The 22,686-nt window shown below is 42.6% G+C and overlaps 2 protein-coding genes across 3 annotated transcripts; one reads left to right on the top strand and one right to left on the bottom strand.

Annotated features, from left to right (window-relative positions):
• Positions 1-1,517: 1,517 nt before the first annotated feature.
• htr6 (5-hydroxytryptamine (serotonin) receptor 6) lies at positions 1,518-6,825 on the top strand (the record flags this gene model as incomplete). The annotated part of the gene is made up of 3 exons (XM_080898919.1): positions 1,518-2,426; positions 3,976-4,110; positions 5,802-6,825. 3 exons carry the CDS (start codon positions 1,518-1,520, stop codon positions 6,156-6,158), a joined length of 1,401 nt encoding a protein of 466 aa, XP_080755045.1. The 3' UTR covers positions 6,159-6,825.
• tmco4 (transmembrane and coiled-coil domains 4) lies at positions 6,536-18,360 on the bottom strand. Of its 2 annotated transcripts, none has more exons than XM_080898917.1 (14): positions 18,111-18,360; positions 17,268-17,418; positions 17,002-17,176; positions 16,785-16,812; positions 13,575-13,704; positions 13,097-13,194; positions 12,775-12,918; positions 12,512-12,631; positions 11,032-11,196; positions 10,771-10,907; positions 10,363-10,459; positions 10,163-10,280; positions 9,819-9,936; positions 6,536-7,395 (listed from the first exon to the last, which is right to left on the bottom strand). In XM_080898917.1, exons 1-14 carry the CDS (start codon positions 18,151-18,153, stop codon positions 6,904-6,906), a joined length of 2,016 nt encoding a protein of 671 aa, XP_080755043.1. In that variant the 5' UTR covers positions 18,154-18,360; the 3' UTR covers positions 6,536-6,903. The 2 variants fall into 2 exon arrangements, with proteins under 2 accessions (XP_080755043.1, XP_080755044.1); XM_080898918.1 differs by having other exon boundaries at positions 6,538-7,395; positions 10,375-10,459; positions 18,111-18,358.
• Between the last annotated feature and the right edge of the window lie 4,326 nt (positions 18,361-22,686).

Below are 22,686 nucleotides of genomic sequence, written 5' to 3'. Positions count from 1 at the left end.
TTGTGTAATACATTACATCAGCTAGATTATACTTCATACACTCTGAGGAGTAATAATGACACTTGAAGAGGGGTAGGGGGTTAGGAGTCAAGTGTTAATGCAGTTTTGAAAAAGGTGCTTGAAGTAATTTTTCTGAAAACTGTCAGAGAAGAAGGCTGAGGCAGGGATGTAAAAGCAGTCCTATAAGGCTATTCAAATGTTCCTGTTAGGAAATGAAGGATTCTGGGGTTGTCTCGTCATCTCTGTGCATTGAGAATAACAAGATAACGTAAAGTGGTTATTGTTATATAATAGGGAATTTCTTCACTAATGGTATAATGTGTGAGTCACCCAAAACAAACAAAAATATGCTGAAATATTACAATGTGTTACTGAGAAACTGGCAGATTAAAATGCAATCAGTGTTATCATTCAAATACAGCTGATCCATGTTTTACGTATTATTGGTTTTAAACAGTCATCTCCCTATAAATGATGGATCAATCACAATCACTGCAAAGTAACTTGTAACTAAGGCTGATAATTAAACACTTTGGTGGTGACTGTGGTGGTGGAGTAGTGTCAAAATATATGTATATAGTGCATATGAGAAAAGAAAATCAAGGCGTGATGGACATTTTTAAAATTGTTATTCCAGAGTAGTTAAAAACACCATGTCCAAACAAGGGAGAAAAAATCTAAACAAAACACCCACACTAGTTCCTATGATTTAGAATTAGCATATCTTGGCTGTGATTGTGCATGGTTATGCATTAACGGCTCAATGCTCTGACACGCTCCTTCTCAGTAGCTGTGCGCTCAGGCTGGGAGGCACGCTGGAGTGGCCGACACAGGGATTAACAGGACCGAGCGTTACATGGCCGTGATACCTGTAGAGCACTCGCGAACAGAGCGGTGCTTACAAATGACTGCTGCACAATTTTCTGTTGCTTTTTGCTGCCTTGCTGTGTTTCCCAGAATAAAACGGACTTGTGTAAGGCAGCAGAGCTCAGCAAGGCACAGCAAAGGACTTGCGAGAGACAGATCCACTTCTGTGAGGTGAGGTATAATTTTGAGCATTGATCCTTGTTCTCTTCATCTTCAGTGAGCCTGCTCTCATATGCCGATTCAAGGCTTTTCTGTTTTTGTGCCCTCCTCCAGAGCCTGTCATCATTGTGACATGCTGCTTCGAAACCCTCTTGTCAGCTATCGAACGGCTCATTCTGGCTCTTAGCTGTGGATGAGACAGGGACACTGGCCAGGATGGAGAGATGAGTGAAACTGTGCTGGGGATTTGGATCACTATATTGGTGGGTGTGGAAGTAAGTCCAGGACACCTGGATGTATTTCTGGATGGAGATTTTTATCCATGGAGAACAGTTCAGTTAACCCTGATTTCTCAGCACAAGACCTCAGTGGCTTTCCATTCAACGATGTCCCTGAAATGTGAGCTTTTGCTGCAAAGGAGAACTGGTTAAGGTCTGTAACATCTAGTGCTACCTGAAGAGCTCGTTCACTGACTTCTGCCAGCAGGTGCCATGGCTGACTCTCACTTGTCTGGGACCTTAGGGAGCTACAACGGCAGCTCCACCAGCGCCTGGAACATCACCGGCAGCGGCCCTTGGTTGTTAGCTTTTATGCTGACCATCATCATCCTAATGACCATCTGTGGCAACATGTTGCTAATTGCGTTGGTGTTTGCCCATCGCTCTCTGCGCTGCACCTCAAACTGCTTCCTGGTGTCTCTGTTCTTCTCCGATCTAATGGTGGCATTGGTGGTCATGCCCCCAGCTATGCTCAACGTTCTGTGCGGGGCCTGGGTGCTGTGGCCTGCGTTTTGCCCGGTTTGGCTTTGCTTTGATGTGATGTGCTGCAGCGCGTCCATCCTGAACCTGTGCTTGATCAGCCTGGACCGCTACCTCTTCATCATCTCGCCCCTGCGCTATAAGCAGAGGATGACCCCGCCTCGGGCGTTAATCCTTGTAGGGGCTGCTTGGGGGCTAGCAGCGTTGGCTTCCTTCCTGCCCATTCAGATGAAATGGCACAGCTTGGGCCACAGGAGCGGACACTCATCTGTTCTTGGGGTCAGCACTGGGAACATCAGCTCCTACTCTGACAAACTGTACCCAGAATCCTACTTTCAGCTGTCACCTTCAGGTGGCCTTTCTTTCCAGTGTCGTCTGCGGGTGACCCTGCCCTTTGCTCTGGTGGCATCTGTGCTCACCTTCTTTCTGCCCTCCAGTGCCATTTGTTTCACCTACTGCCGGATCCTTCTGGTGGCACGCAGGCAGGCGAAGAGGGTGGCGGCGCTGAGCCACCCGCCTCACCCGCACCCTTCTCTCGGAGAACCCTCCCGGCCTCCTTCGCCGGGCATTGCAGCAGGGCAAGCTCAGCAGGACGGAGATGACTGCAGCCATTTGGAGCCTCCTGTGTCACAAAACATGCCGGTAAGAAAAAGAGACACCAAACAGTTAAATGTAACAGAGCGAAGGCTGTCAGTGTATTGCTGCCGACCAAATAATAACAAAAAGCACAGAAAAGGATGAATGGATGAAAAGGATAAGCCTAAAGCCTTACCTATGAATCTATTGACATGAAACTCTCTCGGCATAGTAAGGACATTGTGGTGATGTTAAAGACTGTTGCTAAGAGGTGGAAAGTGTCCTTGAATGTGAACATTTAAAGAGCAGGATTCAAATCAATGGTAGGAATGCAGCTCAAACGTGTCCTTATTTTATTCGATTTTTACTGGCTATGTCTTTTATGAAATTAAAACTGTGAAAAAGAAGAGAGGAAGTACACAGTGTTAAAAATAATTCTGCAGATAGTAAATGAACTGAAAACAAGTTTGCTCTTTAGCGACTCAGGTGAAAGGAGCAAGGCATCAAGCCTTTAAAATCAGCATCTTCACTGTATCCTCCATATCATGTATCAGCTTGTTCCAGCTCTTGGATGCAAACCTCTGAGGAGCTCGGTGATATTTAACTACACAGTCTCTGTTTATAATGACTGAAATGACAGTACAGTATACAGTATTCTTAAGATGAAGTGAATAAATATGTTTCCGCAAACTCTGAAAATTATTTTGATTTGACAAAAAGGAAGAACTCAAGCAAAACCACTAATCAAACAAATACAATGGTGTGCAAAAGTCTTGAGCCAGCACTTATTTCTTTATAATTTGCTTCCAAGGAGCCAGACTTTCTTTAGACTTTCTGAAGGACTTTCAAAGTTTTTCTCATTGCTTCCTTTTTCGCTCATTTACAGTCCATTTTTTGTGCCTTACCATTTTTAGGAATGTAATTTTGTTTGTTAAGCGACTTGCATCAGTAGCAACAGATGTAATGGAGTGATGAGTCCAGAGAAAGCTGGAGGCTCTGTCATGGTTTGGTACTGCATTTTATACTTGGTTTGGGATACTTTGTCAACACGGATGGAATAATGAACATAGAAAAGTGTTGTCAGATTTTGTTTCACCATGCATGACAGCATGACAATGATCCCAAACACACTACCAATGCAGTAAAAGCATGCCTGGATAGAAAAACACACAATGGAACACTACCAGTCATGGATTGGCCTCCCCAGAGCCCGAACCTCAACATTACTGCAGCAGTGTGGGATGATCTAGAGAGAAAGGACAGCAACATCTAAAGTAGAACTTTGATTGTCCTTCAAGAAGCCTGGAGAAAACTTGGCTTAGAAAGCTCGGCTGTGTTGAAGAATAAAGATGGTCATGCCAAATACTGACTTTCAAAGTAATCAGAAGTTTGCATTTTAAATTATTTTCTTGCATGTTTGCACTTTTCAATAAATTGGAGCACATATTGACAGTTTTTATGCCAAAGTATTTTTAAATATGAGATGTGGCTCAAGACTTTTGGACAAACTGCAAAGGGAGCCAAAATGGATTTGAATAACTAATGCCAAAGAGGATTTACATGATATCAGTGCTTGTTGAGATTAAGGATCTGTATTATACCCACCTGTCCACAGCCGTCAGTGAACAGCGAGCGTCGCCTGGCTCACAGGCAGGGTCGGAGGGCACTCAAGGCCAGTCTGACTCTGGGAGTCCTCTTGGGACTCTTCTTCAGTGCTTGGCTGCCTTTCTTCATCACCAACATGGCAGAGGTCAGTAGGAGTACCGGAGGCTGTCTCCATCACTAATGACACAGAGATGTCATAGAGGAAAAAAATGCATCTGCTACATAAACATATGTAAAGGAATTATTAAATAGTTTGTGATCAGATGAGCTAGAAAAGAAAAATAATTTCATTCAATCCACGTTGGCTTCACATATATGCAACATCCCTGAGCATCTTAGTCTTTATTAAGACTCAGTGCATCTATCTCAGTGATTCAGAGGTACTCTCACAATTTTATAAACATGGTGGGCACGAAAAGAGTGTGAAATACATGGAAAAAAGAAGAAAAAAAGAGAGAAAAAAACACTTGGATACTGATCTATTTTTGTGTTGGCCAGCCTTGGCGTCACAGCCTTGCCAGGCGATCTAACGAGGAAATAGATTGGCATTTCAGCTTTGTGTGGCTGACTCATTCCTAAAGCCTCGAAAACAGCCTACAAAAGTACCATTTATAATTGGTACTCTTTTCAAAGTGATTTCGATCTGATTAGACTGAATGAATATACACACTTATTACTCAGCAAACAAACAAGGAGGACCCCGAAAAACCTCGCCGAGAGTAAACGAATGTCAGAAAACAGCTTAATCTAAATTGGTAATGACACTTGTCCTGTTTTTTTCAAGCTTTCAGTGATCCAGTCATTTTGATTTCCCATCTGTGCCCTCTCACTTCTCCCCTGCATAACACAGAGACTTGACTGTGCCTGCGCTCTCCTTTCTTTTTCGCACTCAATGTGGTGTGTGAAACGAACTCCCCCCATTTCTGTCCCATTCCCACCGCCTCCCTGCCTCATCTTGATAGTATTGGAAGCTCTCCTCTAACAGCTGTCCCCTTCTTCACTGTCGCTCCCCAAACCTACTGGTTATTTTCAAGATCAGTTTTCTTAACAGCCAGACAGAGAAAAAAAACGATGCATCTATGTACCGACTTCTCAAAGTAAATAAATCATACATCTAGGGCTGCACACATACAGAGTGTTTTTAGGGTAAAACGCATGACATTGAGTCGATTTTAAAAATGTCAATTAATTGAATTAATTACATCTATTGAAAAATGTATGTGCAATACACCCGTGTATGTGTGCGCATGTATTATTAATTTTCTATGTAAATGTAATTTTAATTCATTTTATTTCAACAATTTCATAATAAACAAATAAATGTGGGCTGTAAATTAGGTCAATAAAAATATACAACTTGGCAAAAAAATGTGCTTATTAAACTAATAAACATTCAATAGATGTTATAATGTAATAAAGCTAATACACAAGCATGTTCTTTCATTCATTGCCCGTTGTTTATAGTCTTCTACTTCCTTGGCTTTGTGTTACATTGTAATGTTTGTTGATGCATTATCATCTGTGTCTGTGCACACATCTGTGCATGATATGAAAACACATTTACTTTAAGAGATTAGTTTTTTCCTAATGTTTTACTAATTCTTTCTTATATTTAGGTACAATCTGGCAGTACTGGTGCATTTAACAACTAAATCAATCTTTTATGAGTACAATTTTGCACTAGTTGCAGCATGTGGCAGTGCATATTTGTGTCATCTAATAGCTGTTATTCATTTTCTCCATTTATGTTTTATGTGTTTTTGTATTAAACTTTTTCTCTTACATTAAGTTGTTAAACCCTAACGCCTGGATTGCCTTGTCACCATCCTCATCCAGGCAGTGTGTGAGTGCGTCCCCCTTGCGCTCTTTGACGCCATAACCTGGCTGGGCTACTGCAACAGTACGATCAACCCCATCATCTACCCGCTGTTCATGAGAGACTTCAAGCGAGCTCTGGGGAAGCTGTTGCCCTGCTGTTCTTCGCGGTCGCCCCGAAGACCCTCACCGGCGCTCTCGCTCTCTCTGCGTAACTCGGGAGAGCCCAACATTGCCAGCAACCCACCCTCACCTCTGGCTTCTGACCCCACGCACCCGCCCGCCACCGCCACTGATGCTGTCAATCTGCTGGATGCCGAGCACGCTGGGCTTGAGTTGCCTCTCCTTCTCCCCAACCAGGTTGACACTTTGGACTGAATAGTACTTAAAGATAGCTTATAGGGTATATCAGGGTTTACAGTGGAAAAGCGCGACAGCTGGTAACAATCTGACTTATTCACTGTGAGGCTTGGGCTGAAGAGACATTGAAAAAGAATCTATTTATTTTATGCTCACATTCTGTTAGGTCTACTCGCTCTCAGCCAGTGTCAGGGTCAACAATATTTCCAATTGTCAGTGCCAGTGGAGAATGCAATTCTATAGTAAGCTGTGAATCACTACTGTGAGAGTCTTATAGAACAGGACAGGAAAAAAGCCTCATAGAGAAGACATATTTGTGGAATCACTGCTATCTATATGGAATCACACTATATATAATATCCCAAACCAAGCAAACAGAAACTATTTCAACCGGAAACACACAAAACATGACTGCTTTTTAATGCTCATAGCACATTTGTAAAATAAATTATGACGATATTTACATTTTTATAAAAAAAAAAGTTATCTACAATAACCAAAATTATCATTCAATCAATACATCTAAACCCGTGTTTAAGCAGTCAAACAAAACACTTCATTTGGGGGATTTTCACTAGAAGCTGCCGTATGTGTGTGTGTCGATTCTTGTGCAGTCTCTTTCGTGTCACTTTGTTGAGAATGGAATGAATATTTTCTCCAATAACAAAAAACAAAAAAACAAAAATCCAAACAAACAAACTTGAGAAGAGTTTACAAGGAAGCAGCCGGTCCAGTAACATGCTCTTTACAAGTTTGGCCGCCTTCACTTGTGCGAGTTCTCTGTAGTCCAATGTGTGTCATCCCAGCTCCATGATATGTGTTCATTATCCCGGTCGTCCTTGTCTACACCGTCACACCGGACATTCACATCAGTGGCTGTGATGTTATTAGGAGCCTTCTCGTCTGAAATACGAGGTGAATTTTTCTGCGGTGACATTTTGCTGTCTGATTCTGTATCGTTTAATGAGTCCAGCAGATCTGAAATATCAGGGATATCCCAACCGTCAGCAGTCTCCTCCGTCTCTGCCAACTCTTTGGCATCTCTGCTTTGTTGCGTCTCAGGCTTCTCAGTGTGGTTTTGTGTCTCGGCCGCTTGTCGCTCATTGGTGGTTTGGCCAGCGATGTCCACCGTCCCCTTTGCCACTGTTACATATTGAGGAATTGCAAAAGAGGTTCCCGGCACTTCTTTAGTGGGAACTCCTACTGCTACCAAGATGGTGTCCATCTGACGCATGTAGTCCAAGTGACCTTTAACCTAGGAGGCAGGAATACAGTGCTATTATCCATGATTAAAACCTCATTCGTATACTACCTATTTTTTGTTCTTTTAAAGAAACATTTAGGCACTAATGTGTTATTTTGTACGATTCATTTATCCTGTTCTCCTCATTACATGACCGGGTATGTGCTGTATGGTGCTTCAGACATGTCAGGTATCTTTTTACTGCTGTGGTTTAAACCTTTACTCGAGTAACATGTGAAACCTCTAATGCTTTACTTGGAGCTACTACAGATGATGAGTAGTTGTGTTGACTTGAATGTTAGTAGAAAATCATTGCTGTGATGTGAAACAGACCAGCGGGGGCCTTGTTTTTCATAAATTTCAGCTATATTTAAACAAAACAACTCTTTCTTTTAATATGCTAATAAAACAGTATTTAATATTGCTGCCTCACTTACAGAAACCTAAATCTTATTGGAAAACCTTCAATTTTTGTATTAAGTATTAAATAAATGTTTCTTCCAGAAGTAAGATGTAAAGTTGCAGTGATCCATCGTCTCAAATACCTGTCTGTAACAGTTTTGCTCTGTTTATTCCTTTAATCCCTACTCCTAAAAGACCCCTTTTAACTTATTATTTTGGTTTCAGACCCAATAGCTCAGTCATACATAGTGCACACTGGTTCTCAGGTTTCTTTTCCACTAATGTAAGCTCTTTATTTATTGTTTTCAGCCAAGTACTAACTGACAAGCCACAGTGGTTAACTCCACATGATCTGGATTTGGCAGACATTTTAACACCAGGTGCTTTTCCTGATAAAACCCCAACAGGATTTGTGTCTCTCCTGGGATTAAACTGGAGATCTTTTGCTTGTTAGTCAGTTGTGTAAACCACGACACCATGAGCTTTTAAATCTAGTAAAAAATATGTTTTTTTAAATTGCAGTAATAAAATGAGGCACAGTGTTTCCCTTACCTTCCTCAGATCAGTTATTAGAGAGTAAAGGGGTCACACAAGGATCGCTGCTTTCTTTGTGTTTGCAGAAACACTGCTGCCATGTTTTGAACAAAAATCCTGTTTCGTGATGTCACTGGATACTTAAGCTGAGAGCTTACAACAGTTGCTGCGTCCAGTTATTTTAGAAATGATCCATTACTGATGCATATTTTTATATTGACAATGAAGAAACCTTACCTTCTGCTGTACTCCAAAGTACCCTTAATGGTACTAGTACTCCAATGTGGATAACAGCAGAAGACAGTTAGCGACTAGCTGGGGTGTATAGCAGGTTTAACAGGCTGAAAACTCTTGACTCTAACCCTGAACACTGAGGTCATTATATCTGAGAGGGGAAACTTTTCAATTAAATCTGACCGTGTTCACCCTGATCAACAATGGACCTCAGCGAGCAAGAGTCACCATGGCAACTGGTAAATAAAAAGCAGAGCCTCCATGTTATTCCAGTAGGGCCAGAAATACAATTGTATGCCAGTGCAGACCATGACATTTATTTAAAATTTTAAAAAAGCATGTCATCCACTAAGCCATTGTTTATCAGACTTGAAATTATGAAGTTTTAAACATAATCATTCAGCTGTTACTCTGATAACAGCAGCTCAAGATGGAAATCAAAAAGATACGACAGAGTCAGACCCAGGAATAATCAATTTGGTTATTAGTAGTAGAAGAGATGTCTGCATTTGATGTGAATGTTGAGATGTTGTTTTTAAATTTAAAGACTACATTTACTGAAGTTTGATCTATTGATCAGTATCCTGTGTGTGTCTAAAGCTTCAAACTCCAGGAGCACACATGGAGTTTAATTTAGCCTTCTTTCAGGAGCAGGAAACCCAGAGTTTCCAGTGAACCTGTTTTCCTGAACAGTCCCCAGGTGATCGCTGCGGTGTATTTGCTTTGCGCTTAAACATCCAGATGGTTCCCTCAGGAGTCAAAGGAGACGACACTCACGCTCACTCTGTATCTGCTTGATGTGTAAATAGCAAGTGTTTTGTATAACAACTTTACAGGGTGAAAATATGTCAGTGTTGTGTTTGATGTGACAAAACTTATATAAGCTGTGGATTAGGGCTGTGCAAAAGCAAATCTGGAAACGCACAGCTACCTGATGTGATGGTTATGTGGTATGAAATCAAAAGTCAATGTTCCTTTTGAAATGTCATGCATGAATATGGAAGAGTAGCTACAGATCTTTTGTCTGAATTTCTTCTCATGTAGGAATGAGCTACTTCATTTCCCTCTCATGAATTATTCAGGTGCTGCTTCTATTATTTCAAAAACATAAATTGACCCCCTAACAGACCAAATTTGAGACAATGCACTGCATGTGGTTTTTGTTACTCTTTGAATACTTTAAAATTCCAGTTCCTTTACCTTCAGCCGTGTTTTAATTTACCAAGGTGTACTTCATCAGATTTCAAACACAGGCTCTGACTCACCACTGAGGAAAGATCCACATTGATTATGCGCTGATCCTGGATGTTGATTGGGTGCAGGCCAGCAACAGACAGCTGTGCAGCTGAACTTCGGTACAAGAATCCCAGGAGCCAGTCCCCTCTGATAGGTATGTAGATCAGAGAGTCCTTTATTCATGCAGTCATTGAAAAATACATCTTGCTGCTGTGACAGTCGTTTGCAAAGTTGCATGAGGAACATAAATGGACTCAGCTCACCTACTGGCTAAATAATTACTACAACAAAAGCATAAAGCATCTGCAAGCATTACTGTTAAAAAAAAGGTTTCATTTCTGGATTTCTAAATCAGGAAAGAACTCTTCCTTACCTGGAGTATCCGTTTACTATTTTTCCAGCTACTACTCTTGCCATTCTCTCCCAGGCCTTCTCAGATCCATCTACTGGGGCCCCCAGGAGGACCACATCCTCCACTACTCCTTCACTACCTGAGGATTCAAAAACAACACAGATGAATTTTTAGAGTCTGAAAAATGCGGGATACAAAGTAGAAATGTATCCATCATCAACCTCTAATTGCACCTCGGTCACTGGCGAGCTCCTGCAGGCAGTAATAGATAACTCGAGCTCCAAGACTGAAACCTATGAGGCTGACGGGCCGCTTCCCCTTCAAACACATGAAAGGAATGGTGAGTAGCTTTAATTTTCCTGCTGTTTAGTGAACACAGGCATATTCATAGTAAAGAAAAACAATTTAGAGAAGCAATGAATGTAGCGAATAACAGAGTCATCCTGGTTAATGTAATCCGGTGAACAGTGTGTACACAGGCACCACAGGTGAAGCGCACACATGTTGCTGCATGCCATACAGCCTTCTTTCTTCTAAGGCTTTGAAATTCTACTGCATCGAGCAGATGACAGGTGAGAAGTGATGTGGCGATAAGATTGTATTAACAAAGATACCAAATAAAAGGCTACCTGCTGTCGGCTTCTCAAAACCTGTGCCAGGTGTTTCCCCACCTCGGCGGAACGGTTCAGACAAACACACCAGGGGTTGTCGATGACGCTGGCTGCTGCCAGCAAAGACGCAGGCCACGTCAACGCCGTCACAATCCCTGATGGGAATTGTTAGAAAGCAGTCGAAACTGTAAAGGATGACTACTGGTTCCAAAGGTTACTCACATCCCATCAGCTCACATCAGATAACACCAACAAGAGCTTCTTGCACAGCGGTCCTACCTGACAGCACAGTGTACTTTAGGGCTTCCTGAGCCACCATGCTGACCAGCCCATCCAAGAGAGACGTCATGGCTGAGCCCAGATCCCTGAGGAAGCGTGACTCCCACACTAGGCAGTACTGTTCCCCACACTCGCCCAAACTGCACCACGGGGCCTGGAACGAATCTGGAACACAGCAGTCGTGTTTATTGTGGTTGATCAACTAAGCTGCACTTGTATTTGAAGTATTTTTTTAATTTGTTCTTTTATTTTTGTTAGCTGTTTTTTACGTGTAGGTGGTTCACAAATTCCTTTGGGGTTGCGTCAGGGAGGCCATGCGGTGTAAAAAAAAAAATCAGCCAAATCAAACATGCAGACCTCACCGCTGTGGCGACCCCTTGTGAATAAGGGAGCAAGCGAAAGTAGCATTTTATGTGTAGGTGGTTCTAAATTGAGTAAAAGAGCGTACGTATTAGTGATGGAATGGAGCTGCAGGAATACAGCTGCATTGTTTTATGTAAAAACACATCATAAGTGGCTTGTTTGTATAATCTCTGCTAGAGTAGATTCAGAACATTATGTACAGAACTTTACTAGGGTTGACCACATCCGCTTGTTTATCAGCAAAAAGATCGTAGCGAATGTCTTTGACTAACGTGCTTGTTAATCTGTTTCTTTACCCCTCTGTGCATTTGGCCCTGGCACTGATTCTACTAGATTTATGCAGTGCTCTGAAAACAAACTATGCAGGATTAAATGTTCAAAGGTCACAGCACAGTCAAATTACAGCATTTGCTTCAGTTATAGAAAAAATTATGTGTACATTGTTTATCACGTATAAAGGTTAACACAAAAAATGCATTCAATTATGTTCGTATTTACATATTTAAAATTTTATGAAAAAAGTTCACAGCGAGGATATAGAACAAAACTAATGGTCAGCCTTGAGGTAAATCTGGCAAACTGTCACTGTATGACTCAGGAGTGGAGAGCAGTGCTCTACTAACACTGTGTAAAGTGGGGATAGAGTCCTGCTGACATCAACTGATGACACAGTCGGGCGATAAAAGGGATACTTTGTGGATCCCCTCAATCCCACTGTCATGTCTTCCATAGAGGAAGCAGACTTTGAAGATGACAAATCCATCAATGGGTCATTGAGGTAAACAAGTCCTTGATGTATGAGGATGTATGAGAGCTCTGGATTTTGTGGTTGTTTGACTGGGCTATAAAATGTTGTATGGAGATCCCATACGGTGCTTCTGGACTGGAACACTATGGTGGTGAGCGCAGAGACTGTACTCCAATCACAATCCAGGGCAGACCCATGCATTTTGCTCTATGACAGCTAGGACAGGGTTCACCCCAACCACCTCCAGGAGCCCAAACTGGGTGAACGGTTAATTAACTGGATGGATGCATGGATAGATTTTTCAACTGCCCACACCTAATTACTGGAAACTGGAGGCGGTTGTGGCGAGACAGCAGAAGCAATACTTACTGTATTTACCACTACAGAGCCAGCCTGTCACTGCAATGGTCACATGAAGATGCTTCCCAGAATTCAATGGCAGGAATTCAAATTCTTCTATCGCCCCAACACACTTCTTCATCTTATAGCCTGGAGAGAAAATGGATTAATCCTTTAAAATGTGATACAATTCTGTTGCCTTTTGGACAATTAAAAAAAAGCAGGTCTTATCAAATTACGCTCAAATTCTAATAACTAATAATTAGTATCAGCACAGTCATCAGTGCTTTTACCTGTCAGTCCAGCCCCTGCTGCTCCGAACAGAGAGGCCATAATTGCAATGCCAGTGACCGAGCCCAGAGCAGCAGCACCTCCAGCCCCCAGCACAGCACCTGCACCTGCTGCCACCAGAGGGGCTGCCAGCCCACCTGTCACACCTGGCAAAGGCAAAAAAAAAAAAATAAATCAGTCAGTACAGAATACAAAAGCTAGTCAAAGCCACTATCTGTCAGCTCGAGAATTCTGATAATTTCTCTTTTGTTTTTGTTGATTTAATTATCAGCTGATTATCATTTGATTCAGGAGACTTTGAAATTCTGAAGCAAGAATAATCACCGATCACTGTTCCTCCACCCAAAGTGGCAAGTCCAATCAGGAGGTAACGCCGTAGCTTTCGCCCTCTTTCTTTCTTCCGCCGCCGTGAGGACTCCTCTCTAATTGAAAAGGACAGATCATCCTTATGTGGTGAAACATCTACTTGCTGTAAAAACAAATAACGTCACATGCCTCTTCTGGCCCATTTAAGTTGACATCTTGAACACAATTAGCTGATTGTTTATCTTCATGCTGTCATTCTGACTACAAGTGTGACTGTCATGTGCAGCCGTTGTGTGATTTTTAACAGTCTGGCACACAAGACAGTTGGCCAAATGAGCAAAGCAAAATCATTTTATCATGAAGTATCTTAAATGAACTAACATTAAATAGGTTTATAACAGAATGAAATGCCTTATCATTTGTACTCTAAACGATGAACTCAGACACGTAAATGTATCATTCATCCTTTCATCCCACCATCCAAGCCATAACCTACTCGCTCTCCTCTCCCCCTTCCCTCAGCCTCTCTCCTAGTGTTTCTTCAAACTCCTCCAGCTCCTGTGGAGAGACTCGCAGCAGACAGCTGATGTGACGGATGAGAACCCTTGCCCTGGCATCATACTCGCCTGAGTACCAAAAAATGTTAAAATTGTTAAAATTGAATTTACAACAACTGTTAAAGTTTTCATCTGGCTGTTTCTTGATGACAACAGGCCTTTTAATATATATGTATGTATACACATATGTATAATGATGTTTTCTTTTAATTTGGAGTGATTTCAGATGCTGCGAGCGGACAGGACGAGAGAGAGCGGTAAGAGGAAAGGAGGGGGACTGGCAGTTTTTGTGAACGACAGATGGTGTAACCCTGGGCACATCACTGTGAAAGAACAACTCTGCAGCAGAGACATTGAGCTGTTAGCCGTTAGCATGCGTCCGTACTATCTGCCCCGGGAATTCTCGCATGTTATCGCAATAACAGTGTATGTCCCCCCCTCGGCCAACGCGGATGCAGCCTGTGACACTCTCCACTCAGTGGTCAGCAGACTGCAAACACAATCTCCGAGAGCCCTTCTCATAATATCAGGGGACTTCAATCATGCCTCTTTGGACTCCACACTGCCCACCTTCACCCAGTATGTGACCTGCTCAACCAGAGACAATAAAACACTGGACTTACTGTATGCCAATGCTGAAGAGGCATACAGTTCATCACCTCTCCCTCCACTGGGCAAATCTGACCACAACCTGGTGCACCTTGTCCCTGTGTATGAGCCCTTAGTGCGCAGGGTGCCACCAGCCACCCGCACAGTGCAGAGATGGTCAGAGGAGAGCGAGGAGGCTCTTAAGGACTGTTTTGAGTCGACTGTGTGGGAGGTGATCTGTGACGACCATGGAGAGGACATCGACAGCCTTACTACATGCATTACTGACTATATTAATTTCTGTGTGGATAACACCGTACCTACCAGGACTGTACGGTGTTTCTCCAACAACAAACCTTGGATTACCCCAGAAATTAAAGCTGTCCTCAAGCAGAAGAGGAGGGCCTTCAAATCCAAAGACAAAGAGGAGTTGAAAAGGGTGCAGAGAGAGTTGAGGGGACTGATAAGGAATGGGAAGGACAGCTACAGGCAGAAGATGGAGAACCAGCTTCAGCAAAACAACGTTGGTGAAGTCTGGAGAGGCCTCAGAACCATCTCAGGCCACAAACAGCAGAACTCTCTGCCTGGGAGGGATGTGAGATGGGCAAATGAACTGAATCATTTCTTCAACAGATTTGATTCAACCATGAGACAGTCTGCAACATCGGCTGCAGACTCACCCACCCCCACTGCTGCTGTTCCACCTCTGACACCTCAGACACTTCACACCTCCTCTATTCACCCTGCTCACTCCCCCCCACCCCCAACAACAGCATCCAATACACACTCAACACAAGGCTCCAGCCTGTCTCTCTCAACCACCCAGGTTAGGAGGGAACTGAGGAGGATTAATGGCAAGAAGGCAGCAGGCCCAGATGGCATCAGCTCGAGGGTCGTCAGGTCCTGCGCGGACCAACTGTGTGGGGTGATGGAGCACCTCTTCAACCTGAGCCTGAGGTTGGGAAGAGTCCCACAGCTCTGGAAAACCTCCTGTGTTGTACCAGTGCCAAAGACTTCACGCCCCAAGGACCTCAACAGCTACAGGCCGGTGGCTCTGACATCCCACCTGATGAAGACCCTGGAGCGGTTGGTCCTGGCTCAGCTTCGGCGCCTAACAAGCTCATCACTGGACCCACTTCAGTTTGCCTACCAGCCTGGCATTGGCGCGGATGATGCCGTCATTCACCTCCTACATCGTTCCCTCGCTCACCTGGAGACCGCTGGAAGCACTGTGAGAATCATGTTCTTTGATTTCTCCAGTGCCTTCAACACTATTCTTCCCTCGGTTCTGAAGGACAAGCTGGAGAACTCTGGAGTGGACCATCACCTCACTACCTGGATTTTGGACTACCTCACCGACCGACCACAGTATGTGAGGACTCAGGGCTGTGTGTCGGACAGGGTCGTCTGCAGTACGGGGGCCCCACAGGGAACGGTTCTGGCTCCGTTCCTCTTCACCATCTACACTGCAGACTTCTCCCACAATTCCACCCAGTGCTTCCTGCAGAAGTTCTCTGATGACTCTGCAATAGTCGGCCTCATCACTGATGGGGACGACAAGGAGTACAGAGGACTGACTCAAGACTTTGTGGACTGGTGCCAGCTGAACTACCTCCAGATCAACGCCAGTAAAACCAAGGAGCTGGTGGTAGACTTCCGCAGGCACAAGCATTCTCCACTGCAACCACTGAACATCCAGGGTATGGACATTGAGGCTGTGGACAGCCACAGGTACCTTGGTGTTCATCTGAACAACAGACTGGACTGGACTCATAACTCAGACGCCCTCTACAGGAAAGGGCAGAGCAGGCTGTACCTGCTGCGGAGACTCAGGTCGTTTGGGGTGGAGGGCCCACTCCTGAAGACCTTCTATGACTCTGTGGTGGCTTCTGCTATCTTTTATGGTGTGGTCTGCTGGGGCGGCAGCATCTCTGCTGGGGACAGGAAGAGACTGAACAGGGTGATCCGAAGGGCCAGCTCTGTTCTAGGATGCCCTCTGGACCCAGTGGAGGTGGTGAGTGACAGGAGAATGGCGGCTAAGCTGTCATCCCTGTTGGACAACGTCTCCCACCCCATGCAGCAGACTGTGACAGCACTGAGCAGCTCCTTCAGTGGGAGACTGCGGCACCCACAGTGTGGGACGGAGAGATTTCGCAGGTCTTTCCTCCCCACTGCTGTCAGACTCCACAACAAAGACTTTAACTGAACAAACACACACATCCACACATGTGAAATAACACTAAGTGCAATAATCTTTTCTGGCATCGTTGTATTTTTACTCAGTTGTATATAGCATTCGTATTCTATTTTTATCTTATTGTATATTTTTATTCTATTTTATTCTACTGTATATAGTATATTATTTTATTCTATTCTGTACAGCTGTGTACTGTATTTATTCTTATTGTATTCTAATTTTTGCGTCATAACTTTTGCACTGTCCACTTCCTGCTGTGACAAAACAAATTTCCCACGTGTGGGACTAATAAAGGTTATCTTATCTTATCTTATCTTAGCCTTAAAGTATGAAAATCCCTGGTTTATTCTTAAATGCCTCTTACCATCTTTGACAGAAAAAGACACCAGATCCTGTAACAGAAAACCAAAGCTGGTTAGGGATAAGAGGGTTTGCAAAGATAAATACAATGCAATATATTTTCAGCTATCAAAAACAAGCAAAAAGATCCATTGCTGTGCACTGTTGTGACCCCAGTATCACCAAACTACAAGGAGATTTGTAGTTCAGGGTCATTTATCCTCTGTAAGAGTGACAAACACCTGCGTGATGGGGGTGGTCCCTGCTGCCAGCAGAGGTTCGCCCTGCAGGGTGGAGAGGAAGGTGTCAGAGCCCTCGAAGCCTAAACCTGACAGGAAGGCTCCCATAACTGGCATCACCGACTCATCCAGATCCAACCAGTGGACTAAGGCCTGTAGGTACTGCTCCCTAAATACGCTGAAAAATAGAAGAAGCAGGCGCTACTCAGCACAAGGCCAACACTGATATTGCCATGAGGAAATTTCATGGCTCATCCTTTCATGGTTACCTATTTTCAGATCCAGGAAACAACTGGCCCAAGGAGACACCACAAAGAGCAGCATAAGCAAACCGGCTCTGTTCAGAAAACCGTCTGCCGATTATTCTCTCAGGGCTTTGGTCACATGGGCCATCTCGTGTTGTTCCTGCTCCCCCTGGGTCTGAGATGATATGGTCAAAGCTTAATGATTAACTATAACGCAAGAACTGAATTTATTTAGATTCAACTAGAAGCCAAATACACGTGTCACACTAGGAATCAATAAACTTGCAGTAATGTATTCATACATGTGGGTCAAGTGACAAGCTGTAATAATGCCATAATAATGTAGACGTTAGTTTATTATAAATGCTGTATGGTGCATTTACCTACATGCCGAATTTACCACAAGACCTCAGTAGTTTAAATGCGGGCTAATGTCACCTTTTACGGGATAACTTTAATGACATAAGAAAAAATCAGTCGTAGACTGTCCGAGCTTTGAATGCAGTTTGTTCCATGTGCCATGCTGAACTAAGTACATGTCTAACTTTGTGCCTCTCACTAGCTCTCTGATGAACTGACCCGAATTCAGCGTACTGGGGCTATTCAAATGTGATCCACTTATTTATTTATTTATTTCAACACTTTAATCTCGCTTTTACCATATATAATATGCATGTAACTTAAACCAATAAATTTTAGCAACACAAAAATTTAGCTGCTAAACAGCTGGCTGTTAGTGGCTTCTTCTCCGGTCAACTAGCTAACGGTTTACTGGGAACTTTTCACAACATTACCACTCCTATTACTTACTACTTACAATTACTACTATGGCACCAGCGAATATAGAAAACTCATTTTATGCGGTACCTGGTGCAATGTTGGCTTCCGTTCTGCTCTGTTTTTCCTCCATGGTTATTGATATCACAACTCCGCAGACTGAACTTTTGTTGCATTGACGTGTCTGATGTGAAATGCGCAAGACAAACGCGATCTAAAATGTGGTCAACTTACTTGATAAAACCAAGTATGTATGTCGTTATAACAATCAAATAATAGAATCGCTTCTAAAATTCGATTTTCTGTATTACTATAAAAACTGTTTTTGAGTCGCACCCGTGGCTGTCAAAAGTCCAACTTTAACATGTACGACGGTAAGTGAAGGTATCATTTGTTTTTCAACTTTTAAGTGACGTAACTTCCACGTACTCTGAGGAAGGTCCGTGGTATGTTCACCTGTTGTATTCGTTTGGAAGTGATTTTCGAGACACTGATTAAATATAATTATTTTTTCTAAAGTTTGGATCAGGACTGAGCAGTTAGTGCGCTCGTTTTACAAAAACTCCTGCTCCATACAAGGAGAGGAGAAATACCGATAAAGCCCTGCTTGTGACACACTGGTGTTATATAATTCTGACCAGTAGGTGTGAGTGTAGCATTTATTTTCCAACACAACCTTTTTCTGGTTCATAACCCTGCTAATGTTTGTTTTGTTTTGTTTTTTCTTCAAATTGATCATTGTGAAGTTTTTCAAAATTTGAAGAGCATGTTGTTCACATATATGTACCAACATGATCCAAGGTCCATTTATGACAGTTTGACTGCCTCCAGTGATGCTTATCCTCAGATGTAGACTGACAGTGTATGAGAAAGAGGGCTGTCTGCCAAGGACATTGTCAAAGAAGCGCATTGTAATCACTTGATCAGATGTGGCCCATGGCCAGATGTGAAACAGAGAATTACATTATTCAGTGCAGTGTTGTAAATAAATGGATTTGATCAGTGTTAAAAGCATAAAGAGAAAAGAACAGACACTTTCACAGCAGTATGCTTAAGTATATAGTGAATGTAGTATAGGATGCTAGATTAGTTCATTACAGTATAATGTGGTTTAGTAAATAAATGATTATAGATAAAAAATTTAATTACTATATTGTGCATTATATATATATATATATATATATATATATATATATATATATATATATATATATATATATATATATATATATATATATATATATAATATTACAAATTTTAGTTTAAAAAAGGGGAGGGGTGGCAGCATGGTGGTTAACGCTGATGCCTCAGAGAAGTAGAGAGAGCAGGTCCTGAGTTTGAATCCACCATCTGGCTGTGAGTTTCATGCTCCCCCTGTATCTGTGTGCTTCTCTCTGGCTATTCAGCAGATCTCTATTCAACAGACTGGTGACCCTGCTTGTATGGATAGGCTCATATGTAAATATACATATATATATATATACTTCAAACGCAAGTCTTTTGGGGGAAAGGAAGGCCAAGGCACATGATAAATGAAGTATTAAAGTAAAATGTTCAGATTAACACAGCATAACATAGCCTCCAGTCAATTTATACAAAACAAAAACTGCATGCTTCCCTAGAAACAGCTGTTCCAAGTGACCTCCGGATGAATGCACATCTTCTACAAGGTTCAGAAAAAGGTCCCTGAACCTTTTCAAACAACCGTTTGTCTTTCAGTGTATATCTTATTCTTCCTAGTGGAAGGCCTGGGAACATTTGTCTAATGTGCAACATTTGGTTCACGAGCTTTGTTTTCCCCTCATTCTTTTTCATTTTTTTACTTTCTTACTTTTTATTTCTGTTTTTATAACTGTGTTCCTCTGAACACAAAGCTGAAATAGCTCGGTTTAGTGGATCCACTTTTGAAATACTCTTCTAAGAGGTCTCTCTGACCTCGTCCCAAAATGTTTATTACACGTGTATTTTACCCAGACCTTGTATATGCACTCTGTGGTCTGTGTTATGGCTGATGTTCTCTCGTATATCTTGTGTTTGCGTGTTTGCCTTCTCACTCCTTTCCCGTCTGTGTCATCAGCTCCTCCACTTGTACTGTATACCCCCCCCCACCCCACCCCCAAAAAAAACAAAAAAACCAAACAAACCCAAAAACAAAGACTAATGCAAACACAGGATATGTGAGCAAAGGTGGATTACACTCCCACCAGGTCTTTGTGTGAAAGAACAGCCAGTACAGTGTGGGTACTTTGTCATAATAATATCCGGGCCTTGTCACAGAGGAATCTCCAAACCTATGTGAGCCGTATTTGTCTGACCCTCAGAGCCATCCTGTTTATACAGCCCCAAGAGTATCATACACAAGCCTATGTATGATGTGATGATATATACAGTGGCATGTCTTTATTTATTTAATTTCTTTCTTGAATAGTTTGAATAATGATTCATACATTAAACACAGCAAGTACAGCACCGCTAATCACAGACAATATACAGATTAGAGGCACTGTAAAGAGTTGCTAAATAGGACCCCGATGACTTATCAGCCTTACAGACATAACCTTTTCAGCTTGTCTCAACTTGTAATCAGGGAAAAATAAAAGCCCAGGATATGAGTTTGAAAAACCTTGAGTGTTGAAAAGCAGTGGTAGAAAAGATAATACGAGGTGAACCGCTGCGCCGTCTTGCATAAAATTCAGGCTATGTATTTGCACACCTGCCCTCAGTGTCCCTGGCAAACACATTTCTGCTGTTACCAGCGCACCGGTGCTACTTTTTATAGCACTGCTGGGATTAAAATTAACTGTTTTACCGCTGGGCAGGCTTAACTCTGATCTATCAAATGTGTGGTCTCAGTCATGCTTGCAAAGGCAAGTACCTTGATGTGCAAATATAAATTTTTTGCAACTGCCTACATATTCCACACAGAGTGCTTTTACACAGGAGTTCAAAAATCTGCCATCTGCCTGTGTCTCCACACAAGTGCTGTAAGGAAAGGAGCATTTTCAAATCCCTGCGTTATATTTTTGATCTACTTATTTTGTCTTTAACAGTTGTGGTTTCCAAATACACTGCTGTAACCTATTTGAAATATTTCATATGTCAACTTTTTTGACATCTTTTTAAGTTACTTAGATTCTTAGAAGAACATGCTACTGAGCATGCACATAGTCTTGCCTGTGGTTTTGTGTGTTAGCCTGCTACCATTTTCAAATGTGTGGTAAGAAAAAAAAGTGTGCCTGGGGCTAAAGGGGGTTTGTCTTTCTGGTAATTCATCCCAGACTGTTGTGGAAAATATATTATTTTTGATCTTACATAGAAACTTAAGTTTGCCACCATTCAATCTGCCCATGAAATTTATACTAATGCTAGTTTTTTTATTCAAAAGCAACAATCTGCAGTTAGCGGTAAATGCAAGAAACATTAGGGGATCACAGAAGAATCATCTTCTGGGTACAGTGAATATTTAATGCCCGTCCATCCTGTAGCTGTTGATATATTGTGGTCTGGACTTAAGAGAGGACCAGTCAAAACACTTGTCTGACAGTTTTAATGTTTACATTATTGCCTAGCAGCCAATATTGACACTTTTTTTCCAACCTTGGAACTTTAGGTATTTTTTTGCACACGAACAAGACAAAGTCTTTAACCCAGCCTTCGTATCTCGCCAATCGATCACACCTGAACTAAAACCCCTCTTCCGTCTTGTACTAGAGCTGTGTGTGTACATATGTGTGTTCAGTCTTACAATGGATTACTCATTGGAAAACACACAGGCAGACAGGCAAAACTCAAGCCAGACAAGTTCAAACAAAACACCTCTCCTGTCTCCCCGCTTCGCAGCGTTTTCGCTAACAGACAATGTCAGGCTTCTTCTTTCTGTCACCTCAACGCTCCACGCGAGGGGAGTTGTATGAAACCAAGACAGAGTGGAGTTTATGACCTGTGGGGCATTGTGTTGGGTGTGTATGTGCTTTTAGATGAAAGAGCAGGAAGTAAGAATTTGATAACAGAGAGAGAAATAAACTGAGCATGTGTTGTATGTGCCAAGTAGTGAAAGGCCCAGGCTTAACATGGGAGGCAGCGGATGTGGATGACAGGTGATTGCAGGGAAAGGCGGGATGGGCTGGCTGGCACAGCTGCCCTGTTTCTGTCCTTAAAGGGCTGCAGATTGTTTGTCCGACCTGGTGAGGCGTTTGCTCTTCAAGATGTCAACCTCGCAGTCACTCTTGATTTAAAGCGTCTGCAGCACGAAATGTCCTTCGGAACATTACATAAACCTTTGTGTGCATCATCTTTTCATGTGAGCACTCCTTTAGAGAACAGAGATGTAAGGGAGGGGGTTGGTTTGCCTCACTGATACCTTTGATAAGTTGCCAGGTCCTCCCCCAACTCAACCTGCCCTAACAGATTCCACTCTGGACGCACTTGTAATTACAACACATCCCTTCTTCTTTTAAACCCTCAGACATACCACAAAAGTGACTTCAGCCACATCTTGTGCGTGTACGTACATATGTGTAGATCTCTGTCAGTGTACTTGTGCATTTGTATAGTATACAAATGTGTTACTAATGGTAGAAGGCATGTGAGTCTGTTGAGGAGAAAGTGCGCGGGATGAGGAGCAATAAAAGGGTGAGGAACTGAAAAGGGAGGAGAGAATGGAGAA

This window comes from Rhamphochromis sp. 'chilingali', assembly GCF_963969265.1.
Source record: "Rhamphochromis sp. 'chilingali' genome assembly, chromosome: 12".
NCBI lineage: Eukaryota > Metazoa > Chordata > Actinopteri > Cichliformes > Cichlidae > Rhamphochromis > Rhamphochromis sp. 'chilingali'.
Note: the sequence above shows the minus strand (reverse complement) of the source record. Positions and strands in the feature narration are given on the sequence as shown.

Bases quoted from the DNA above. Each gene is read 5' to 3' on its own strand.
- tmco4 (XM_080898917.1), bottom strand. From the start codon at position 18,153: ATGGAGGAAAAACAGAGCAGAACGGAAGCCAACATTGCACCAG. The intron at 11,197-12,511 runs GTAAGTATTGCT...GCTGTGTTCCAG, and splicing joins GCTCTGTAGTGGTAAATACA to ATTCGTTCCAGGCCCCGTGG. The intron at 10,281-10,362 runs GTTGATGATGGA...TTGAATCCTCAG, and splicing joins TGACCGAGGTGCAATTAGAG to GTAGTGAAGGAGTAGTGGAG.